General features: G+C 36.5%; 1 protein-coding gene across 1 annotated transcript in view; it reads right to left on the bottom strand.

The window, feature by feature from the left end:
* The window catches only part of ANO4 (anoctamin 4), a 241,617-nt gene that overhangs the window by 14,206 nt on the left and 208,094 nt on the right, over window positions 1-19,317 (bottom strand). Inside the window, exons 23-24 of the mRNA XM_047066400.1 lie at window positions 6,881-7,033; window positions 5,752-5,899 (exon numbers count right to left, since the gene is read on the bottom strand). Of these exons, the coding sequence (XP_046922356.1) occupies window positions 5,752-5,899; window positions 6,881-7,033 (301 nt within the window). The remainder of the gene's footprint in view (window positions 1-5,751; window positions 5,900-6,880; window positions 7,034-19,317) is intronic.

Genomic DNA, 19,317 nt, shown 5'->3' with positions numbered 1-19,317 from the left:
TACTTCAGCGAAATAGGTGAAAGACAGCATTGCATAATCAGTACAAATTATAGGCAAGTCACTGCTTCTTTCCTTGATGATATAAACACACATGCACATATAAACACATTCCTTTATTAATGAATATCTATATTCTCTCATAATGTCATGAATGTGACTGGTGTGACCATGACTCCCTCCCAACTCACATCCCTTGCTACAGTCATGATAGACTACATTCTCTGTCATGCTTTTGTTCAGGTTGTCTTTTCTATTGGGATTCCCTATTCATTTCTTTATAAGTGGAAATAGTGCTCCTTTTCCAATGACCGACTGAAATGGCACGCTTTCTGGGAAGATGTCCTAATCCTGGCCAAAAAGTTCATTCCCTCCTCTGTATGGTGCTGCACTTAACTTCACCATTACCATACAGCTTGTGCTAGAGTTGGCCGCATACATGTAGGTCTTTAGATTGTAGTTGTTTTTTGGAGAACAGGTATCCTAGGTATTTTTGTTTCCTAGGATGGTCTTATGTAGTGTAGGAATCCAGTAAATACCAAATTCAATTGATTTCATATGGGCATATAGACTACTGCCTATACACCGCAGGGATAATAAGCTTCTTGAGGACACAGCTTCCATTCTGGACTGGGAGTTAGTATATTATAATACTAAAAACTTGGATTAGAGGGTCAGATTGTAGCTCTTCTGCTTTCTAGTCATGCAAATTCAGCAAGTTATGTAACTTCCTTAGACAACCACAGGGCCTACCTAATAGGGTCATTGTGGGGATTAAATGGGGATTAAATGAAATGATACCTGTAAAGCAAGTGTGACAGAGTGCTTAACCTATAGCAAGATCTTAATTAAGTGTGAATGGCTACTATGAATTTTATTTATTTATTTTTACCTTGCAGGAGGTCAACAAATAATTATTAATTTAATGAGTAAATCATAGCATTCAAATTCCCTTCATTAACTTGTCTGGCATGATTACTCCAAGCTGCTGAACACTGAACCAAAACAATGACACAAACACAGTACTGAGACCACATGAGTTCTGTATGTTGTCTTGCTCAAGACAAATCACTGGGGTTTTATCATGGCCTTAAAAAAATGAAGCAAGCAGAAAGACCCATTTGTCAAGTCACTCATGGATGAAACAAATGGTCAGTGGGTGTGTAACATGCCTTAATCCAACTGGCAGGAGGTCTCCCCTACAACTCATCAGAAGGACAATTTGGAACTGCCTAGAACATGACATGAAAGAAAATTAGTGCCTTGATTATTAGCCCTCACAGAGAGGGAGCCAGCTTTTGTGAGCTATAACATATAGCAGAGTCTTCTCAAGACCCAAACAGTGAGAAAGGAAAGTTCCTCTGGAAACTGGCAGAAAACAGACCCAACACTGAAATGAAATATTTACAACCCCTCCTGCACTCTTTCTTATCTCCCAAAGCAGCCCTGTGGCTTTATTAAGATTAAAGCTGCAGTTTGATGGCTGCTCTGTCCAAAAACTCAATTGAGAAAAGTCTAAATTTAAATAAAATACTGGTCTCATGGACAATACCCAGCCTTCAAAATAAAGAGGCTATATCTTTGAACTATTTATTAAGCATATTCATGTATTGTCAGTCATAAATCCAAGTTGAAAATATGCCTTTGGTGGTTCTGTACTCCTGTGTATAAAGCATCACACATGGACACAGTCCATGTGTGTATATATACACACACACACACACACACACACACATATATATACACACCTAGTTATCAGCTGTGTAAGTCTCCCTTCCATATCCTTTCCACAATCAGGGAAGAAGAGGGACTGCTAATACTGAACTGGCTAGGCATTTCTCAAAGTCTTTTCACTGTGGTAGAATCTTCACTATTGTCCATAATAAGTAGTTGAGGCAGTCATCAAATCAGGGAAATGAGATTTCCCACAGTTCACTGTATGAAGTTTAGCCAGTGGCATTCATGTGTCAACTCAGTGACCTACTGTTACAGCAGGGAGGCCACAGGCAGTGGCAGATCCCATCTGTCCCTGTTTGCTAGCAGGAGATCTCTATACCCTCACTGTGACACACTACCAGCTGCCAGTTAGAGGAACAATGAAGCACTGACGTTCAGGCAGAGGTAAGAGATACAGAGAGGAAGGTATCAGACAAACAAAGAGTTTCTGTGAATATAAAATAATGAAGTTAATTTTCTTAAGCGGTTGGTAGATGGCCTCTGAAGGTACTTCCAAAAAAGGAGATTCAGAAAATATCTTACGTAAGGGTAGCATTATTTAAATTAGGATGCATACCTCTTCCAAGTAACTTCTGCAAAGACCACATTCATTTAAATGTGAGAATAATGGTTTTAAAACCATTCATGACTAATTGTTTCAATCCTTTACTACAAGGAAAAAGATGAGCGAGTAGTAATCACTAATAATCAGTTTTAAGGGAAAGAACAGAACCAGAAATTGACTTTTGAGTTTGTAGATTCCTGACCAAAATTACTGCAGAGTATCTTTGAGTTTTGCTATTCATTTGCCTTTGAGGTTTTACATATAGTGACACAAATGGCATGGGGATAGGACTCAAATGATGAAAAAGCTAGGAGAAATCAGATCTGGTGTACGCATTTAAAGTCAAATGTGCCTTATAGATAAATGACAAATTTATATATTAACTTATCTATAGATACTTAGGCTAATGAGATGATGACAGAAGAAAGTGGAATTCTGACTTATTGCAATAAAAATGCCAGACATCATGAAAAAGGAAGATTCAATCTCTGTACAGTAGGCTTTATGTTTTTAAATACAACTTTGCAATTGGTTATGATGTTGATCTATTGGATTATAATTTGCACAAATATCTTGCAAACTAAGTAATGTATTTGTGATTCATTCTGTGACAATTTGAGAATTGTGTCCTTGATCAAGTCTCTAACTCCTTATGATACCACTATTTATACATGAAAATCAGCTTTGGTTTAGATCACTAAATCAGATCTATACCTCACAATAGTCCTAAGGCCTGCATATATCTTTAGAGAATGTTCCACAAGTCTAGCCTGATAACAACAGTAATTAGTTTCTCACATTCAATGGATGGGTAGGGGAGCTCAAAATGGTTATTTGTGCTATTTGAAAATAATTTTAGTTGATTAAAATTTAGTTCTGATTAACAGAACAATTTTATAGTATACAACTTCAACTGTGCTTTGTAATTTCTGTCCTCTGATGCATACCTGGAGGAGATTTTAGTTCTCTAAGCACTTTTCTAAAAAGGTTTATATGAAGATCTCTTGAAAGAGACAGTGACTTCATTTTACAAACCATAAACAATCTGAGCAGGGGCATTGGTCCAGGAATCCACCTACTGTAGGCTGTAGTCAAAAGGAAGGAATTTCTTGAGAGGAGAGATGAAATATTTGAAACATTCTCATGTACCCACTGTGTGGAGAACATTGCCTCAAATTATGGCATTCCTTTCATGTTCAGATCTGGCTGGAAAAGGAGAATGTCTTCCCCTCTATGCCACTGAAGATGCATTCCCTGAACACTCATGACAGTAGGAAGACTGTGGTTGGAGAGCACATCCAGGGAGCAGTTGAGATATCCTGTCATAGGGACAAGGGGCATGTGAACTGAGTGACTCTGGATATATGCATGAAATTATCCTTGGAGAAGCCAGGGAAAGCTGAAAAAATGGTGAGAATTCGGAGAAAGGTAGTTGGTTTGGTTGCAGTACTTTTGATTTAGAGTAAGTTTCAGTTGAAAGATGGCATTTCTACAGGTGCATTAAATCATAATAAGAAATTGGACATACTACCTCAAAAGCCTTAACATTCTAAATTTTGACAATGCTGCTCCCCTATTAGTTAAATCATTTCTAAAGAATTTTTATCAGGAAAAAAACTTAAAAAGGATAATAGAGTAGTTGGTGGGGCAGAAAATAAGATTCATGAAGAAATGAATACAAATGCAACTATTTGAAAACAAGAAAAATGACCAATGGATTAGAAGATAGAAGGTAGATCTATAAATATCGAAAGTGGCAGAAGACTCATAAGTGAAAGAGAAAAGTTATTTATAAAAAATAGCTCAGGGGAGCCTAAGAAAACTGAAACAAGGAGGCTATTAGGGAAATTTTAAACCCCATGAACACTGTCTTAAATCTAAATTGTCAACATTCTAAAGCTTTGATTCACTATCATAAATGTACATATATGTTTCCACTTTATTTTTGGGTTCCCCCAAACCAAGACAGGTTTCATTCTATTTGGGGGTGGAAAAGAATTTAAATAACCATTGGAATGTAAACCCCTGGGAGTTCTCTCCTGTTAGATGAGCTGATTGACAATTTATTGGCAATGGCCCTGAGGGCTGTTTTGTTCAGGATGGAGAGCACTGTATGAGTCTAGGCTTTGCCTTCATGTGGGTTCTCATAGGTACTCTGCCTTGATATTCTGGACTTAACCTCTAATCTCTTTCTGCTCTTCAAAGTGAGGGTAATAATGCATGTCCCACTCCTAGGGTTGTTTTGAGAGTCAAATGCAAAACAGATGGGAAAGTGGTTTAAACAAAGGCAAGCTTTTCCAGGCTCAGTCAAGCAGAGAATGTTGGCATCAGTTACAATTAGAAAGAGTATGTGAGTAGTACAGCAAAAGTCTTTAAATCTCTTAAAATGGGATGGCATGTTCACTTAAAGTTGCTAGATAATTAGTGTCTAATGTCCACATGGTTATTATAGTAAAGAACTTTATAGAAGCTTCTTCAAATAGCTGGAATGTAGGTTTTATTACATTCAGCTGTCCATGCCTTAGAGTACTTATGTAGGATTAATAATGAAATTGGACCTAGACCAGGGGTGCATAAATTTGGCTGACTTGATTTGGTGGCACTTTACTCCTTGGGGCTAATTGAATCACAGTGGCTATACAGGATTAGTTTAGTTCTGAAAGTAAACCCAAAGGTAGGGCTGCCTGTGCAGGTAATCATAGCCCATGTGGGATGACTTCTGGGGCATTGAAAAGACTCCCAAACATATCCTACTCTGACCTACAAACCTCTAAATTCTACAATTAGAATTGATTATTTTTACTCTAGCCAAACAGGTATTTTTCTCCCACTAAAGTATGTTAAGAAATCTAGGGGCATGCTATAATTTGGCCTGGGCTTTACCTGACGAGAAATACCCAGAAAGCCCTGACTTTTGGGAATCACTTAAGTGATGCCATAGAATTGAATCTGCCTGGGATCATATATACATTGGTTAGGTCAGTAGCCAGGAAGGATTACTTATTCTACAAATACTTATTGAGTATCTATAGGGTATTTATCACGTGGTTGTATATTTCCCATGTAGAATTTGTAGAATCTCCATATGATGATACAAGAGTAATCAGATTATAACTGTCCTCTTAAAATAAAAATGATATAACTATACTATATCATGTGCTATTCTTTTGTCTACACACATTAGTATACCACACATTTCTCAATTCATAGTGGGCACAGATCATGGATAGGGGAAATGATTAATTGCTGCTCTCACACTGGATTCCACCTAGAACTTGTCTGACCTATATTGACCCCACCTCTTCAGGATGTGTTTTCTTTGGCTAAAAGCATCATCATAATTTCACCTCCCTCCCCCACTCCCCACCATTCTAATCCTGGGTTACTCCAGTGCAGAAGCTTCTGTCTGAGTGAACCAGCATCACACAGTGCATAGGAAATGGGATTTCATGATAGTTTTATGACAAACTTACTTTTGTCCAGCTTCTCCTTGACCTGCACAAGGTCCATACTTATAAGCATACACCAAGCGAGGAATAAAGTCAGATGTTATTGCTATGACAAATGCATTTGTAATAACAGAGAGAATTCCAATGCCTTCAAGAATTCCATACCAAATTCCTATTCAAGGAGAAGTGTTATATTAGTTCCAGACATAACAGTAGAGATAATAAACACAAAAAACAACTGGGGTAAGTAATTTCAATAGTCCTTTCCATGGATCCTTACATCCCAAATACTGGCACTTGTAACCAACAGTAAGAATTTGTACTTGCAAATATCTTGTCACTGAAGGAGTTCCTGTGGAAGTACTAATGTTCATCACTTAACAACTCAGCCAGGATCAGACTTAAGTCAGAGAGTTCTGGTCAATGATGAGGCACCAATATGCTAGCCAGTAAGATGGGCACTCACACTGTCAAGCCAATACCAGCCTGGGAGCTCCTGAAGCATGCTGACATCTGTGTGGGCCCAGTCCCTGTTGCATTGGCCCAGGGTAGGTGCTCACTGAATGTGTGTTTGTTTCATATGGAAGTTAAAGAACACTGTGAGCCAAGTGTATCCACATTCAATTCTCCTCTGTACACATTGGCTAAGTGCCTGCTGCCTCTGTACTAAGAACTGGATGCAGAAATGAATCAAAGGTGGTCTCTGACCCCAGGCAGTTCTCAAGAGGCTGCATCTGATTCAACTCAGCTTTTCTCATCAAAGACCAAAGGCCATCTCTGTCTTTAGAAAAACTGGATCATGATTTCTGTGACTAAGGCAAACGTTTAGGGGAAGGGTAAAACAAAGTAAAGCAAATGGAGGATTACTTTAAAAAGGATGTAAGTGATAAGTCAATATTTTAGATTCCAAGTTCTTAAGATAGAAATAACCAAACTGAGAATCTATTTAAGCACAAATTCTCTAGTACCAGAAATAATAAATTTCTGAAAAGGTAGCTTTACTTGTCTAATATTATTTAAAGCTAACATAATTATTCTCTTGCAAGAATTATTAAGTCATCTTACATGGAAACCATAAGTAAAAATCTAAAGTTGGTATCTGATTTTATCCACTAGATGGTTAGTATCTTAAAAAAATTCAAATCTAACTTACCTATGTCTTTGGCCCTTGAAGCTAAAGGTCGTCTCCACTGTGTGACAAATTTGTAAGCATCAAGTCGGATTTCAATTATGTTGTTCAGTAAGGCCAGAAGTGGTGCTAGGGGAAAAGCTGCCACAAAGATAGTTGTGAATCCAAACTGAAGAACTAGAGAATAGAAAAGGAAAAAGAACAAAGAGTATTGGTTTTCTATTACTATTTTCAAAAGGATAATAATCTGAATGTGTCCATGTCTTCACCCGTATTTTTCCCAATATAGAAGCACAGGAAACATCTCTACAGAAAAATGGCCAGGCACTTCCTGGGCCTGAAAGTAATGACATCCTAGGAGAAATGACCACACCTAAGATGCAGATCTTGTTTTCTAAATACCATTTTCTAATAAATGGAACAGAGGTCCTTGAATAAATGTTTGATTCTAGAGCTACAACAGGGAAAATACAAGGGGAGTCTGGAATATCTCATGATGTTAGGAAGTCCTTGAAATAGAATGGGGAACATATCAGTAGAACACAGGACAAACTTGAAGAAGCTACCAATAGCCAAAGCTGGAACAATATATACAACAAAATAGATAATGATAGTATTGAGTTACAATCCAAAGACTAAGTATATAAGTCCATACCGATATAAATAACTGAATAAATGGGGGAGAAGGTATAGCTCGTCCTTATGGCAGAATTTTAATTAGCAAATTAGAAAACAAATGTGTAAAAATAAATCTAAAGGAATGTTAAAAATAGAAAATCACTAGTGGTCAAAAACATCACAATAGTAATTGTTGCATTATCACCAAAGAATGATAGTGAAAAAACAGGACATTTGTATATTCTCAAAGTATCTCCCTTCATGATAGTAATTACAAAGGGAAAAACATTATCCTTACTGTGGAAAAACCTGGTAGCTATCACCTTCACCAAGTAAATATTACCAATAATAAGACATATTGACATCCCATACCACTATATGATGTACTGAGGTGCGTACATCATTTCTGTGGTGTGGTATGGACATTTCCACCACATTAATTCTTCCAATCCACGAACACAGGATGTCTTCATTTGTGTTTTCTTCAGTTTCATTCAGCAAAGTCTTGTAGTTTTCATTGTACACATCTTTCACTTCCTTGGTTAAATTTATTCTTATTGATTTTGATGCTATTATAAATGGAACAGTTTTCTTTATTTCTCTTTCAGATGTTTCATTATTAGTGTATAGACATGCAAATGATTTCAGTTGATTGTATATCCTACAACTTTACTGAAATTGTTTAGTGCTGACAGTTTTGTTTTTGTTTTGGTTGAGTCTTTGAAATTTCCTATATGCAAAATCATATCATCTGCAAATAGTGACAATTTTACTTCTTTTCTGATCTGGATCCCTTTTCTTTGTCTTGCCTAATTGTGCTAACTAGGACTTCCAGTACTATATTGAGTAAAAGTAGGGAGAGTGGACATTCTTGTCTTCTTTATCTTAAAGAAAAGCTTTCAATTGTTCTCCACTGAGTATAATATTAGATTTAGGTTTATCATGTATGGCTTTTATTATTTTGAGGGATGTTCCTTCTATACCCAATATGTTGGAAGTTTTTATTTTTTTTATTTTTATTTTTTTTTAATTTTTTTTAACATTTATTTATTATTTTTTTTTTTAATTTTTTTTTTTTCAACGTTTATTCATTTTTGGGACAGAGAGAAACAGAGCATGAACGGGGGAGGGGCAGAGAGAGAGGGAGACACAGAATCGGAAACAGGCTCCAGGCTCTGAGCCATCAGCCCAGAGCCTGACGCGGGGCTCGAACTCACGGACCGCGAGATCGTGACCTGGCTGAAGTCGGACGCTTAACCGACTGCGCCACCCAGGCGCCCCAACATTTATTTATTTTTGAAATAGAGAGAGACAGAGCATGAACGGGGGAGGGTCAGAGCGAGGGAGATGCAGAATCTGAAACAGGCTCCAGGCTCTGAGCTGTCAGCACAGAGCCTGATGCGGGGCTCGAACTCACGGACCACGAGATCATGACCTGAGCCGAAGTCGGCCGCTTAACCGACTGAGCCACCCAGGCGCCCCTTGAAAGTTTTTATAATGAGAAGATAATGTATTTTATCCAATGCTTTTTCTGATGCTATTGAGATAATCATATGATTTTTATCTCTCATTCTATTAATGGATTACAGTTGACTTGCATATTTTCAACCAACCTGAATCCCAAAGATAAATCCCATGTGGTCATGATTTTTGAAGTAAAGAACACATTAAGATGATTAGTTTGCTAATATTTTGTTGAGAATTTTTGCATTTATATTTACCCATTGGCCTTTAGTATCAGGGTAATGTTGGCTTCACAGAATGAGTTTGGAAGTTTTCTCTCTTCTATTTTTTGGAATAGTTTGAGAAGGATTGGTATTATTTTTCTTTACATGTTTAATGGAATCCATTAGTGAAGCCATATGGTCCCAGGGTTTGCTGTGGTGGGATATTTTTTTATTATCAGCTTATTCTCTTTACTTGTTAGTGGTCTGTTCAGATTTTCTATTCCTTCTTGATTTGCTCTTGAGGTTGTATTTTTAGAAATATATCCATTTCTTCTGGTTACTTAATTTGTCAGCATGTAATTTTTCATTAGAGCCTCTTATTATCCTATGTATTTCAAAGTACCTGTTGTATTATCTCCTTTTTCATTTCTAATTTTGAGTCTTTTCTTTTTCCTTAGTCTAGCTAAAGGTTTGTAAATTATGTTTACTTTTTCAGCACATTAGCTCTCAGTTTTGTTGATTTTGTCTATTGGTTTTCTGGTCTCTATTTCATTTATTTCAGCTCTGATATTTATTATTTCCTTCCTCCTGGTAACTTTGGGCATAGTTTGTTCTTTTTTTCTAGTTTATTGAGGTATAAAGTTAGGTTATTTGAAAGCTTTTTAATTTCTTAATATATCATTTATTGCTATAAATTTTACTTTTAAAAACTGTCTTTGTTACTTCTGGGGAAGAGAGCAGAGTAAAAATATCCTAAGCTCACCTTGTCCCCTGGATACACCTAGATAACACCCACATCAGCGTAAATAACTGAGAAAATGACCCAAAGATGGGCAGAACAGACTTTTCACAACTAATCATACAGAGGCCACATAAAAAATGGAAATCAAAGAGGAAATCAAAGAATACATGGAGACAAATGAAAATGAAAATACAATGATCCTAAATCTTTGGGATGTAGCAAAAACTGTTCTAAGAGGGAAGATTATAGTAATACAGACCTACCTCATGAAGTAAGAAAAATCTCAAACAAGCTAACCTTAAAATTAAAGGAGCTATAAAAAGAACAAACAAAACCCCAAAACCAGTAGAAATAAAGAAAAAAGATTACAAAAGAAATAGAAAATTAAAACACATTAGGACAAATCAATGAAACCAGGAGGTAGTTCTTTGAAAAGATCAACATAAATGATAAACTTTTAGTCAGACTCACATAAACAAAATCAGTAAATGAAAAAGGAGAAATAATAACCAACATCACAGCTATACAAAAGATTATAAGATAACATTATGTAAACTATATGCCAACAAATTGGACAACCTAGAAGAAAGGAATAATTTCCTAATATATAATCTCCTAAAACTAGATCAGGAAGAAATAGAAAATTTGAACAGATTGATTACCAGCAATGGAATTGAATCAGTAATCAAAAACTCCCAACAAACAAAAGTTCAGGACAGATAGACTCACAGAATTCTACCAAACATTTAAGGAAGAGTTAATTTCTATTCTTCTCAAACTACTCCTAAAGATAGAAGAGGAAGGAAAACTTCCAAATTAATTCTATGAGGCCAGAATTACCCTGATACCAAAACCAGATAAAGATATCACAAAAGTGAGAACTATAAGCCAGTATTTCTGATGAACACAAATGCAAAAATCCTCAACAAAATATTAGCTAATCAAATCAAATAATACACTAAAAAAAGCATTCACCATGATCAAGTGGGATTCCTGTGATACAAGGGTGGGCTCAAAATTCATAAATGAATCAACACAATTCGTCAGTAAGACACAGGGTAAGAACCATATGATCATTTCAATAGATACAGAAAAAGCATTCAACAAAATAAAATATCCATTCATGATAAAAAACCCTCAACAAAGTAGGTTTAGGGGGAACGTATTTCAATATAATAAAGGCTATATATGAAAAACCCACAACTAACATCATACTTAATGGGGAAAACTGAGACCTTCCCCCCCACAATCAGGAACAAGACGAAGATGTCCACTCTCACCAATTTTATTCAACATAGTCCTGGAAGTACTAGCCACAGCAATCAGACAAGAAAAAGAAATAAAAGGCATCCAAATTGCTAAGGAAGAAGTAAAACTTTCATTATTTGCAGATGACATGATACCATATAGGGGAAACCCTAAAAATTTCACCAAAAAAACCCTACCAACTAACACTGATAAATGAGTTCAGTAAAGTTGTGGGATGTAATATCAATATACAGAAATCAGTTGCATTTCCATATACTAATAATGAAGTAGCAGAAAGAGAAATTAGGAAAATAATCTCATTTACAATTGCACCCCAAATAATAAAATATCTAGGAATAAACTTAACCAAGAACATGAAAAACCTGTACTCTGAAAACCATAAAACTTTGATCAAAGAAATCGAAGATGACACAAATGGAAATATATTCCATACTCATAGATTGGGAAAATTAATATTGTTAAAATGTCTATACTCCCCAAAGCAATCTACAGATTTAATGAAATCTCTATCAAAACACCAAGAATATTTTTCCTAAAACTAAAACAAATAATCCAAAAATTTGTATGGAATCACCAAAGACCCCCAAATAGCTAAAACAATCTTGAAACAGAAGAACAAAATTGGAGGCATCATAATCCCAGATTTCAAGATATACCTCAAAGGTACAGTAATCAAAACACTATGGTACTGGCACAAAAATAGATACATAGATCCATGGAACACAACAGAGAGTCCAGAAATAAACCACAATTACATGGTCAAATAATCTATGACAAAGGAAGAACGAATATACAATGGAAGACAGTCTCTTCAACAAATGCTGGGAAAATTGGACAGTACATGGAAAAGAATAAAACTGGACCACTTTGTCACTGCATACACAAAAATAAACTAAAAATGGATTAAAGATCTAAAGGTGAGACCTGAAACCATAAAAATCCTAGAAGAGAGCACACACAGTAACTTCTCTGACATTGGCTGTAGCAACATTTTTCTAGATATGTCTTCTAAGGCAAGGGAAACAAAAGCAAAAATAAACTATTGAGACTATATCAAAATAAAAAGCTTTTGCACAGCAAAAGAAACCATTCAAAAAACAAAGAGACAACCTGTTGAATGGAAGAAGATACTTGCAAATGATACATATGATAAGGAGTTAATATCCAAAATAAATAAAGAACTTCACCAACCCCCCTCCCCCAAATAATGAAATTAAAAGTTGGGCAAAAGACATGAACATACTGTTCTTCAAAGAGGATATACAGATGGCCAACAGATACATTAAAGGGTGCTCAACATCATTCATCATCAGGGAAATGCAAATCAAAACCACAATGAGATATTACCTCACACCTATTGGAATAGCTAAAATCAAAAGCACAAGAAACAAGTGTTGGAGAGGATGTGGAAAAAAATGCACCCTTGTGCACTGCTGGTGGAAATGCAAATGGTGCAACCACTGTGGAAAAACAGTATAGAGGTTCCTCAAAAAACTGAAAATACTATTACCATATGATTCGGTTACTCCACTGTTCAGTATTTACCCAAAGAATACAAAAACACTAATTAAAAAAAAATGCATCCCTATGTTTACTGCAGCATTATTTACAATAGCTAAGATACGGAAGCAACCCAGGAGTCCACTGATATAGGCATGAATGGATAAAGAGGTGGTATTTATATACAATGGGATACTCAGTCATCAAAAAGGAAATGAAATCTTGTCATTTGCAACAACATGAGTGGATCTAGAGTGTACAATGCTAAGTGAAATAAATCAGTGAGATAAAAACAAAAACCATATGGTTTCACTCCTATGTGGTATTTACGAAACAAAGCAAAAAAAAAAAAAAAAGACAAAAAAAAAAATCCTGACTCTTAAATACAAAAAACAAACTGGTAATTAACAGAGGGGAGGAAGCTGGAGGGCATGGGTAAAATAGGTGAAGGGGATGCTGAGTACACTTACCATGATGAGCCCTGAGTAATGTATAGAATAGTTGAATCACTATATTGTACACCTGAAATTAATATAACACTCTATGTTAATTACATTGAAATAAAAAAAACTATCTTTGTCCGATAAGTTTTGGTATGCTGTGTTTCATTTTTATTTGTTTTGGGATACTTTGTTTTCCTTTTGATTTCTACTTTGACGCATTAGTTGTTCAGAAGTATGTTTTTTAGTTTCCACACATTTGTAGATTAGAACTTTCTTCTTGTAACTTTCCAGTTTTATACCACTGTGGTTGGAATATTTAGTTGGTATGATTTCAATCTTCTTAAATTTGTTGATTTTATGTCCTACCATATGATCTATCATGGAGAATATTCCATGTACACAATGAGAAGAATATGTATTCTGCTGTTGGATGGACTGTTCTATATATGTTTAAGTCCATTTGGTCTAATGTTTGGTTCAGTTCCAATGTTTCCTTGTTGATTTTCTGTCTGGATGATTTATCCACTGCTGATAGTGGAGTATTGAAGTCCTCTAGTATTATTGTACTGTTGGTCTATTTTTCTCTTCAGATCTATTAGTATTTGCTTAATATATTTAGGTGCTCTGATGCTGAGTTCATATATATTTATGACTATTATATCTTCTGGATGTATTGCTTCCTTTATCATTATATAATGACTTTGTCTTGTTACTGTTTTTGCCTGGAACTCTGTTTGACATAAGTATAGCTAATCCCACTTTCTTTTCATTTCTACTTGCATGGAGTATCTTCTTCCATTCCTTTACTTTGGGCCCATGTGTGTCTTTAGAATTGAAACGAGACTCCTGTCGGCAGCATATAGGTGACTCTTATTTTTTAATCCAGCCAGGCACCCTGTACCTTTTAATTGGTGAATTCAATTCATTTACATTTAGAGTGATTATGGATACATAGGAACTTACTACTGTCATCTTACCATAACCAATAACCTTTTGGCTATTTTGTATTTATTTTGTTTCTTTTCTCCTTTGTTTCTTTCTACCTCTGAAGCTGGTGTTTTCCATTGTAATATGCTCAGTCTTTTTTTTTTTTTTTATGTTGCATGAATCTACTCCAGAATTTTGCTTTGTGGTTACCATCAGGCTTACATAAAATATCTCACGAATAAAACAGTCCATTTTATGCTGATAGCAATGTATCTTCATTTGCCTATAAAGCCTCCACACTTTTACACCTCCCTTTTTGTATTTTTTTTTTATATTTTATTTTTTATTTTTTTTTATATATATGAAATTTATTGACAAATTGGTTTCCATACAACACCCAGTGCTCATCCCAAAAGGTGCCCTCCTCAATACCCATCACCCACCCTCCCCTCCCTCCCACCCCCCATCAACCCTCAGTTTGTTCTCAGTTTTTAACAGCCTCTTATGCTTTGGCTCTCTCCCACTCTAACCTCTTTTTTTTTTTTTTCCTTCCCCTCCCCCATGGGTTTCTGTTAAGTTTCTCAGGATCCACATAAGAGTGAAACCATATGGTATCTGTCTTTCTCTGTATGGCTTATTTCACTTAGCATAACACTCTCCAGTTCCATCCATCTTACTACAAAGGGCCATATTTCATTTTTTCTCATTGCCACATAGTATTCCATTGTGTATATATACCACAATTTCTTTATCCATTCATCAGTTGGTGGACATTTAGGCTCTTTCCATAATTTGGCTATTGTTGAGAGTGCTGCTATGAACATTGGGGTACAAGTGCCCCTATGCATCAGTACTCCTGTATCCCTTGGATAAATTCCTAGCAGTGCTATTGCTGGGTCATAGGGTAGGTCTATTTTTAATTTTCTGAGGAACCTCCACACTGCTTTCCAGAGCGGCTGCACCAATTTGCATTCCCACCAACAGTGCAAGAGGGTTCCCGTTTCTCCACATCCTCTCCAGCATCTATAGTCTCCTGATTTGTTCATTTTGGCCACTCTGACTGGCGTGAGGTGATACCTGAGTGTGGTTTTGATTTGTATTTCCCTGATAAGGAGCGATGCTGAACATCTTTTCATGTGCCTGTTGGCCATCTGGATGTCTTCTTTAGAGAAGTGTCTATTCATGTTTTCTGCCCATTTCTTCACTGGATTATTTGTTTTTCGGGTGTGGAGTTTGGTGAGCTCTTTATAGATTTTAGATACTAGCCCTTTGTCCGATATGTCATTTGCAAATATCTTTTCCCATTCCGTTGGTTGCCTTTTAGTTTTGTTGGTGGTTTCCTTTGCTGTGCAGAAGCTTTTTATCTTCATAAGGTCCCAGTAATTCATTTTTGCTTTTAATTCCCTTGCCTTTGGGGATGTGTCGAGTAAGAGATTGCTACGGCTGAGGTCAGAGAGGTCTTTTCCTGCTTTCTCCTCTAGGGTTTTGATGGTTTCCTATCTCACATTTAGGTCCTTTATCCATTTTGAGTTTATTTTTGTAAATGGTGTGAGAAAGTGGTCTAGTTTCAACCTTCTGCATGTTGCTGTCCAGTTCTCCCAGCACCATTTGTTAAAGAGGCTGTCTTTTTTCCATTGGATGTTCTTTCCTGCTTTGTCAAAGATGAGTTGGCCATACGTTTGTGGGTCTAGTTCTGGGGTTTCTATTCTATTCCATTGGTCTGTGTGTCTGTTTTTGTGCCAATACCATGCTGTCTTGATGATGACAGCTTTGTAGTAGAGGCTAAAGTCTGGGATTGTGATGCCTCCTGCTTTGGTCTTCTTCTTCAAAATTCCTTTGGCTATTCGGGGCCTTTTGTGGTTCCATATGAATTGTAGGATTGCTTGTTCTAATTTCGAGAAGAATGCTGGTGCAATTTTGATTGGGATTGCATTGAATGTGTAGATAGCTTTGGGTAGTATTGACATTTTGACAATATTTATTTTTCCAATCCATGAGCAGGGAATGTCTTTCCATTTCTTTAAATCTTCTTCAATTACCTTCATAAGCTTTCTATAGTTTTCAGCATACAGATCCTTTACATCTTTGGTTAGATTTATTCCTAGGTATTTTATGCTTCTTGGTGCAATTGTGAATGGGATCATTTTCTTTATTTGTCTTTCTGTTGCTTCATTGTTAGTGTATAAGAATGCAACTGATTTCTGTACATTGATTTTGTATCCTGCAACTTTGCTGAATTCATGTATCAGTTCTAGCAGACTTTTGGTGGAGTCTATCGGATTTTCCATGTATAATATCATGTCATCTGCAAAAAGCGAAAGCTTGACTTCATCTTTGCCAATTTTGATGCCTTTGATTTCCTTTTGTTGTCTGATTGCTGATGCTAGAACTTCCAGCACTATGTTAAACAACAGCGGTGAGAGTGGGCATCCCTGTCGTGTTCCTGATCTCAGGGAAAAAGCTCTCAGTTTTTCCCCGTTGAGGATGATGTTAGCTGTGGGCTTTTCATAAATGGCTTTGATGATCTTTAAGTATGTTCCTTCTATCCCGACTTTCTCAAGGGCTTTTATTAAGAAAGGGTGCTGGATTTTGTCAAAGGCCTTTTCTGCATCGATTGACAGGATCATATGGTTCTTATCTTTTTTTTTGTTAGTGTGATGTATCACGTTGATTGATTTGCGAATGTTGAACCAGCCCTGCATCCCAGGAATGAATCCCACTTGATCATGGTGAATAATTCTTTTTATATGCTGTTGAGTTCGATTTGCTAGTATCTTATTGAGAATTTTTGCATCCATATTCATCAGGGATATTGGCCTGTAGTTCTCTTTTTTTACTGGGTCTCTGTCTGGTTTAGGAATCAAAGTAATACTGGCTTCCTAGAATGAGTCTGGAAGTTTTCCTTCGCTTTCTATTTCTTGGAATAGCTTGAGAAGGATAGGTATTATCTCTGCTTTAAATGTCTGGTAGAACTCCCCTGGGAAGCCATCTGGTCCTGGACTCTTATTTGTTGGGAGATTTTTGATAACCGATTCAATTTCTTCGCTGGTTATGGGTCTGTTCAAGCTTTCTATTTCCTCCTGATTGAGTTTTGGAAGAGTGTGGGTGTTCAGGAATTTGTCCATTTCTTCCAGGTTGTCCAATTTGTTGGCATATAATTTTTCATAGTATTCCCTGATAATTGTTTGTATCTCTGAGGGATTGGTTGTAATAATTCCATTTTCATTCATGATTTTATCTATTTGGGTCATCTCCCTTTTCTTTTTGAGAAGCCTGGCTAGAGGTTTGTCAATTTTTGTTTATTTTTTCAAAAAACCAACTCTTGGTTTCGTTGATCTGCTCTACAGTTTTTTTAGATTCTATATTGTTTATTTCTGCTCTGATCTTTATTATTTCTCTTCTTCTGCTGGGTTTAGGCTGCCTTTGCTGTTCTGCTTCTATTTCCTTTAGGTGTGCTGTTAGATTTTGTATTTGGGATTTTTCTTGTTTCTGGAGATAGGCCTGGATTGCAATGTATTTTCCTCTCAGGACTGCCTTTGCTGCATCCCAAAGCGTTTAGATTGTTGTGTTTTCATTTTCGTTTGTTTCCATATATTTTTTTATTTCTTCTCTAATTGCCTGGTTGACCCACTCATTCGTTAGTAGGGTGTTCTTTAACCTCCATGCTTTTGAAGGTTTTCCAGACTTTTTCCTGTGGTTGATTTCAAGCTTCATAGCATTGTGGTCAGAAAGTATGCATGGTATAATTTCAATTCTTGTAAACTTATGAAGGGCTGTTTTGTGACCCAGTATATGATCTATCTTGGAGAATGTTCCATGTGCACTCGAGAAGAAAGTATATTCTGTTGCTTTGGGATGCAGAGTTCTAAATATATCTGTCAAGTCCATCTGATCCAATGTCTCATTCAGGGCCCTTGTTTCTTTATTGACCGTGTGTCTTGATGATCTATCCATTTCTGTAAGTGGGGTGTTAAAGTCCCCAGCAATTACCACATTCTTATCAATAAGGTTGCTTATGTTTATGAGTAATTGTTTTATATATTTGGGGGCTCCGGTATTCGGCGCATAGACATTTATAACTGTTAGCTCTTCCTGATGGATAGACCCTGTAACTATTATATAATGTCCTTCTTCATCTCTTGTTACAGCCTTTAATTTAAAGTCTAGTTTGTCTGATATAAGTATGGCTACTCCAGCTTTCTTTTGGCTTCCAGTAGCATGATAAATAGTTCTCCATCCCCTCACTCTCAATCTAAAGGTGTCCTCAGGTCTAAAATGAGTCTCTTGTAGACAGCAAATAGATGGGTCTTGTTTTTTTATCCATTCTGATACCCTATGTCTTTTGGTTGGCGCATTTAATCCATTTACATTCAGTGTTATTATAGAAAGATACGGGTTTAGAGTCATTGTGATGTCTGTATGTTTTATGCTTGTAGTGATGTCTCTGGTACTTTGTCTCACAGGGTCCCCCTTAGGATCTCTTGTAGGGCTGGTTTAGTGGTGACAAATTCCTTCAGTTTTGGTTTGTTTGGGAAGACCTTTATCTCTCCTTCTATTCTAAATGACAGACTTGCTGGATAAAGGATTCTTGGCTGCATATTTTTTCTGTCTAGCACCCTGACAATCTCGTGCCAATTCTTTCTGGCCTGCCAAGTTTCAAAAGAGAGATCAGTCACGAGTCTTAAGGTCTCCCTTTATATGTGAGGGCACGTTTACCCCTTGCTGCTTTCAGAATTTTCTCTTTATCCTTGTATTTTGCCAGTTTCACTATGATATGTCGTGCAGAAGATCGATTCAAGTTACGTCTGAAGGGAGTTCTCTGTGCCTCTTGGATTTCAATGCCTTTTTCCTTCCCCAGTTCAGGGAAGTTCTCAGCTATTATTTCTTCAAGTACCCCTTCAGCACCTTTCCCTCTCTCTTCCTCCTCTGGGATACCAATTATGCGTATATTATTTCTTTTTAGTGTATCACTTAGTTCTCTAATTTTCCCCTCATACTCCTGGATTTTTTTATCTCTCTTTTTCTCAGCTTCCTCTTTTTCCATAACTTTATCTTCTAGTTCACCTATTCTCTCCTCTGCCTCTTCCATCTGAGCCGTGGTGGTTTGCATTTTGTTTTGCATTTCCTTTAAAGCGTTTTTCAGCTCCTCGTGACTGTTCCTTAGTCCCTTGATCTCTGTAGCAAGAGATTCTCTGCTGTCCTGTATACTGTTTTCCAGCCCAGCGATTAATTTTATGACTATTATTCTAAATTCACTTTCTGTTATATTATTTAAATCCTTTTTGATCAGTTCAT

This window comes from Lynx rufus, unplaced genomic scaffold (assembly GCF_022079265.1).
Source record: "Lynx rufus isolate CCGP_SWC_20201006 ecotype Redwood Valley unplaced genomic scaffold, mLynRuf1.p SCAF_7, whole genome shotgun sequence".
In the NCBI taxonomy this organism is placed as follows: Eukaryota; Metazoa; Chordata; class Mammalia; order Carnivora; family Felidae; genus Lynx; species Lynx rufus.
The sequence above is the reverse complement of the archived record's forward strand: the minus strand, read 5'-3'. Positions and strand labels throughout refer to the sequence as shown.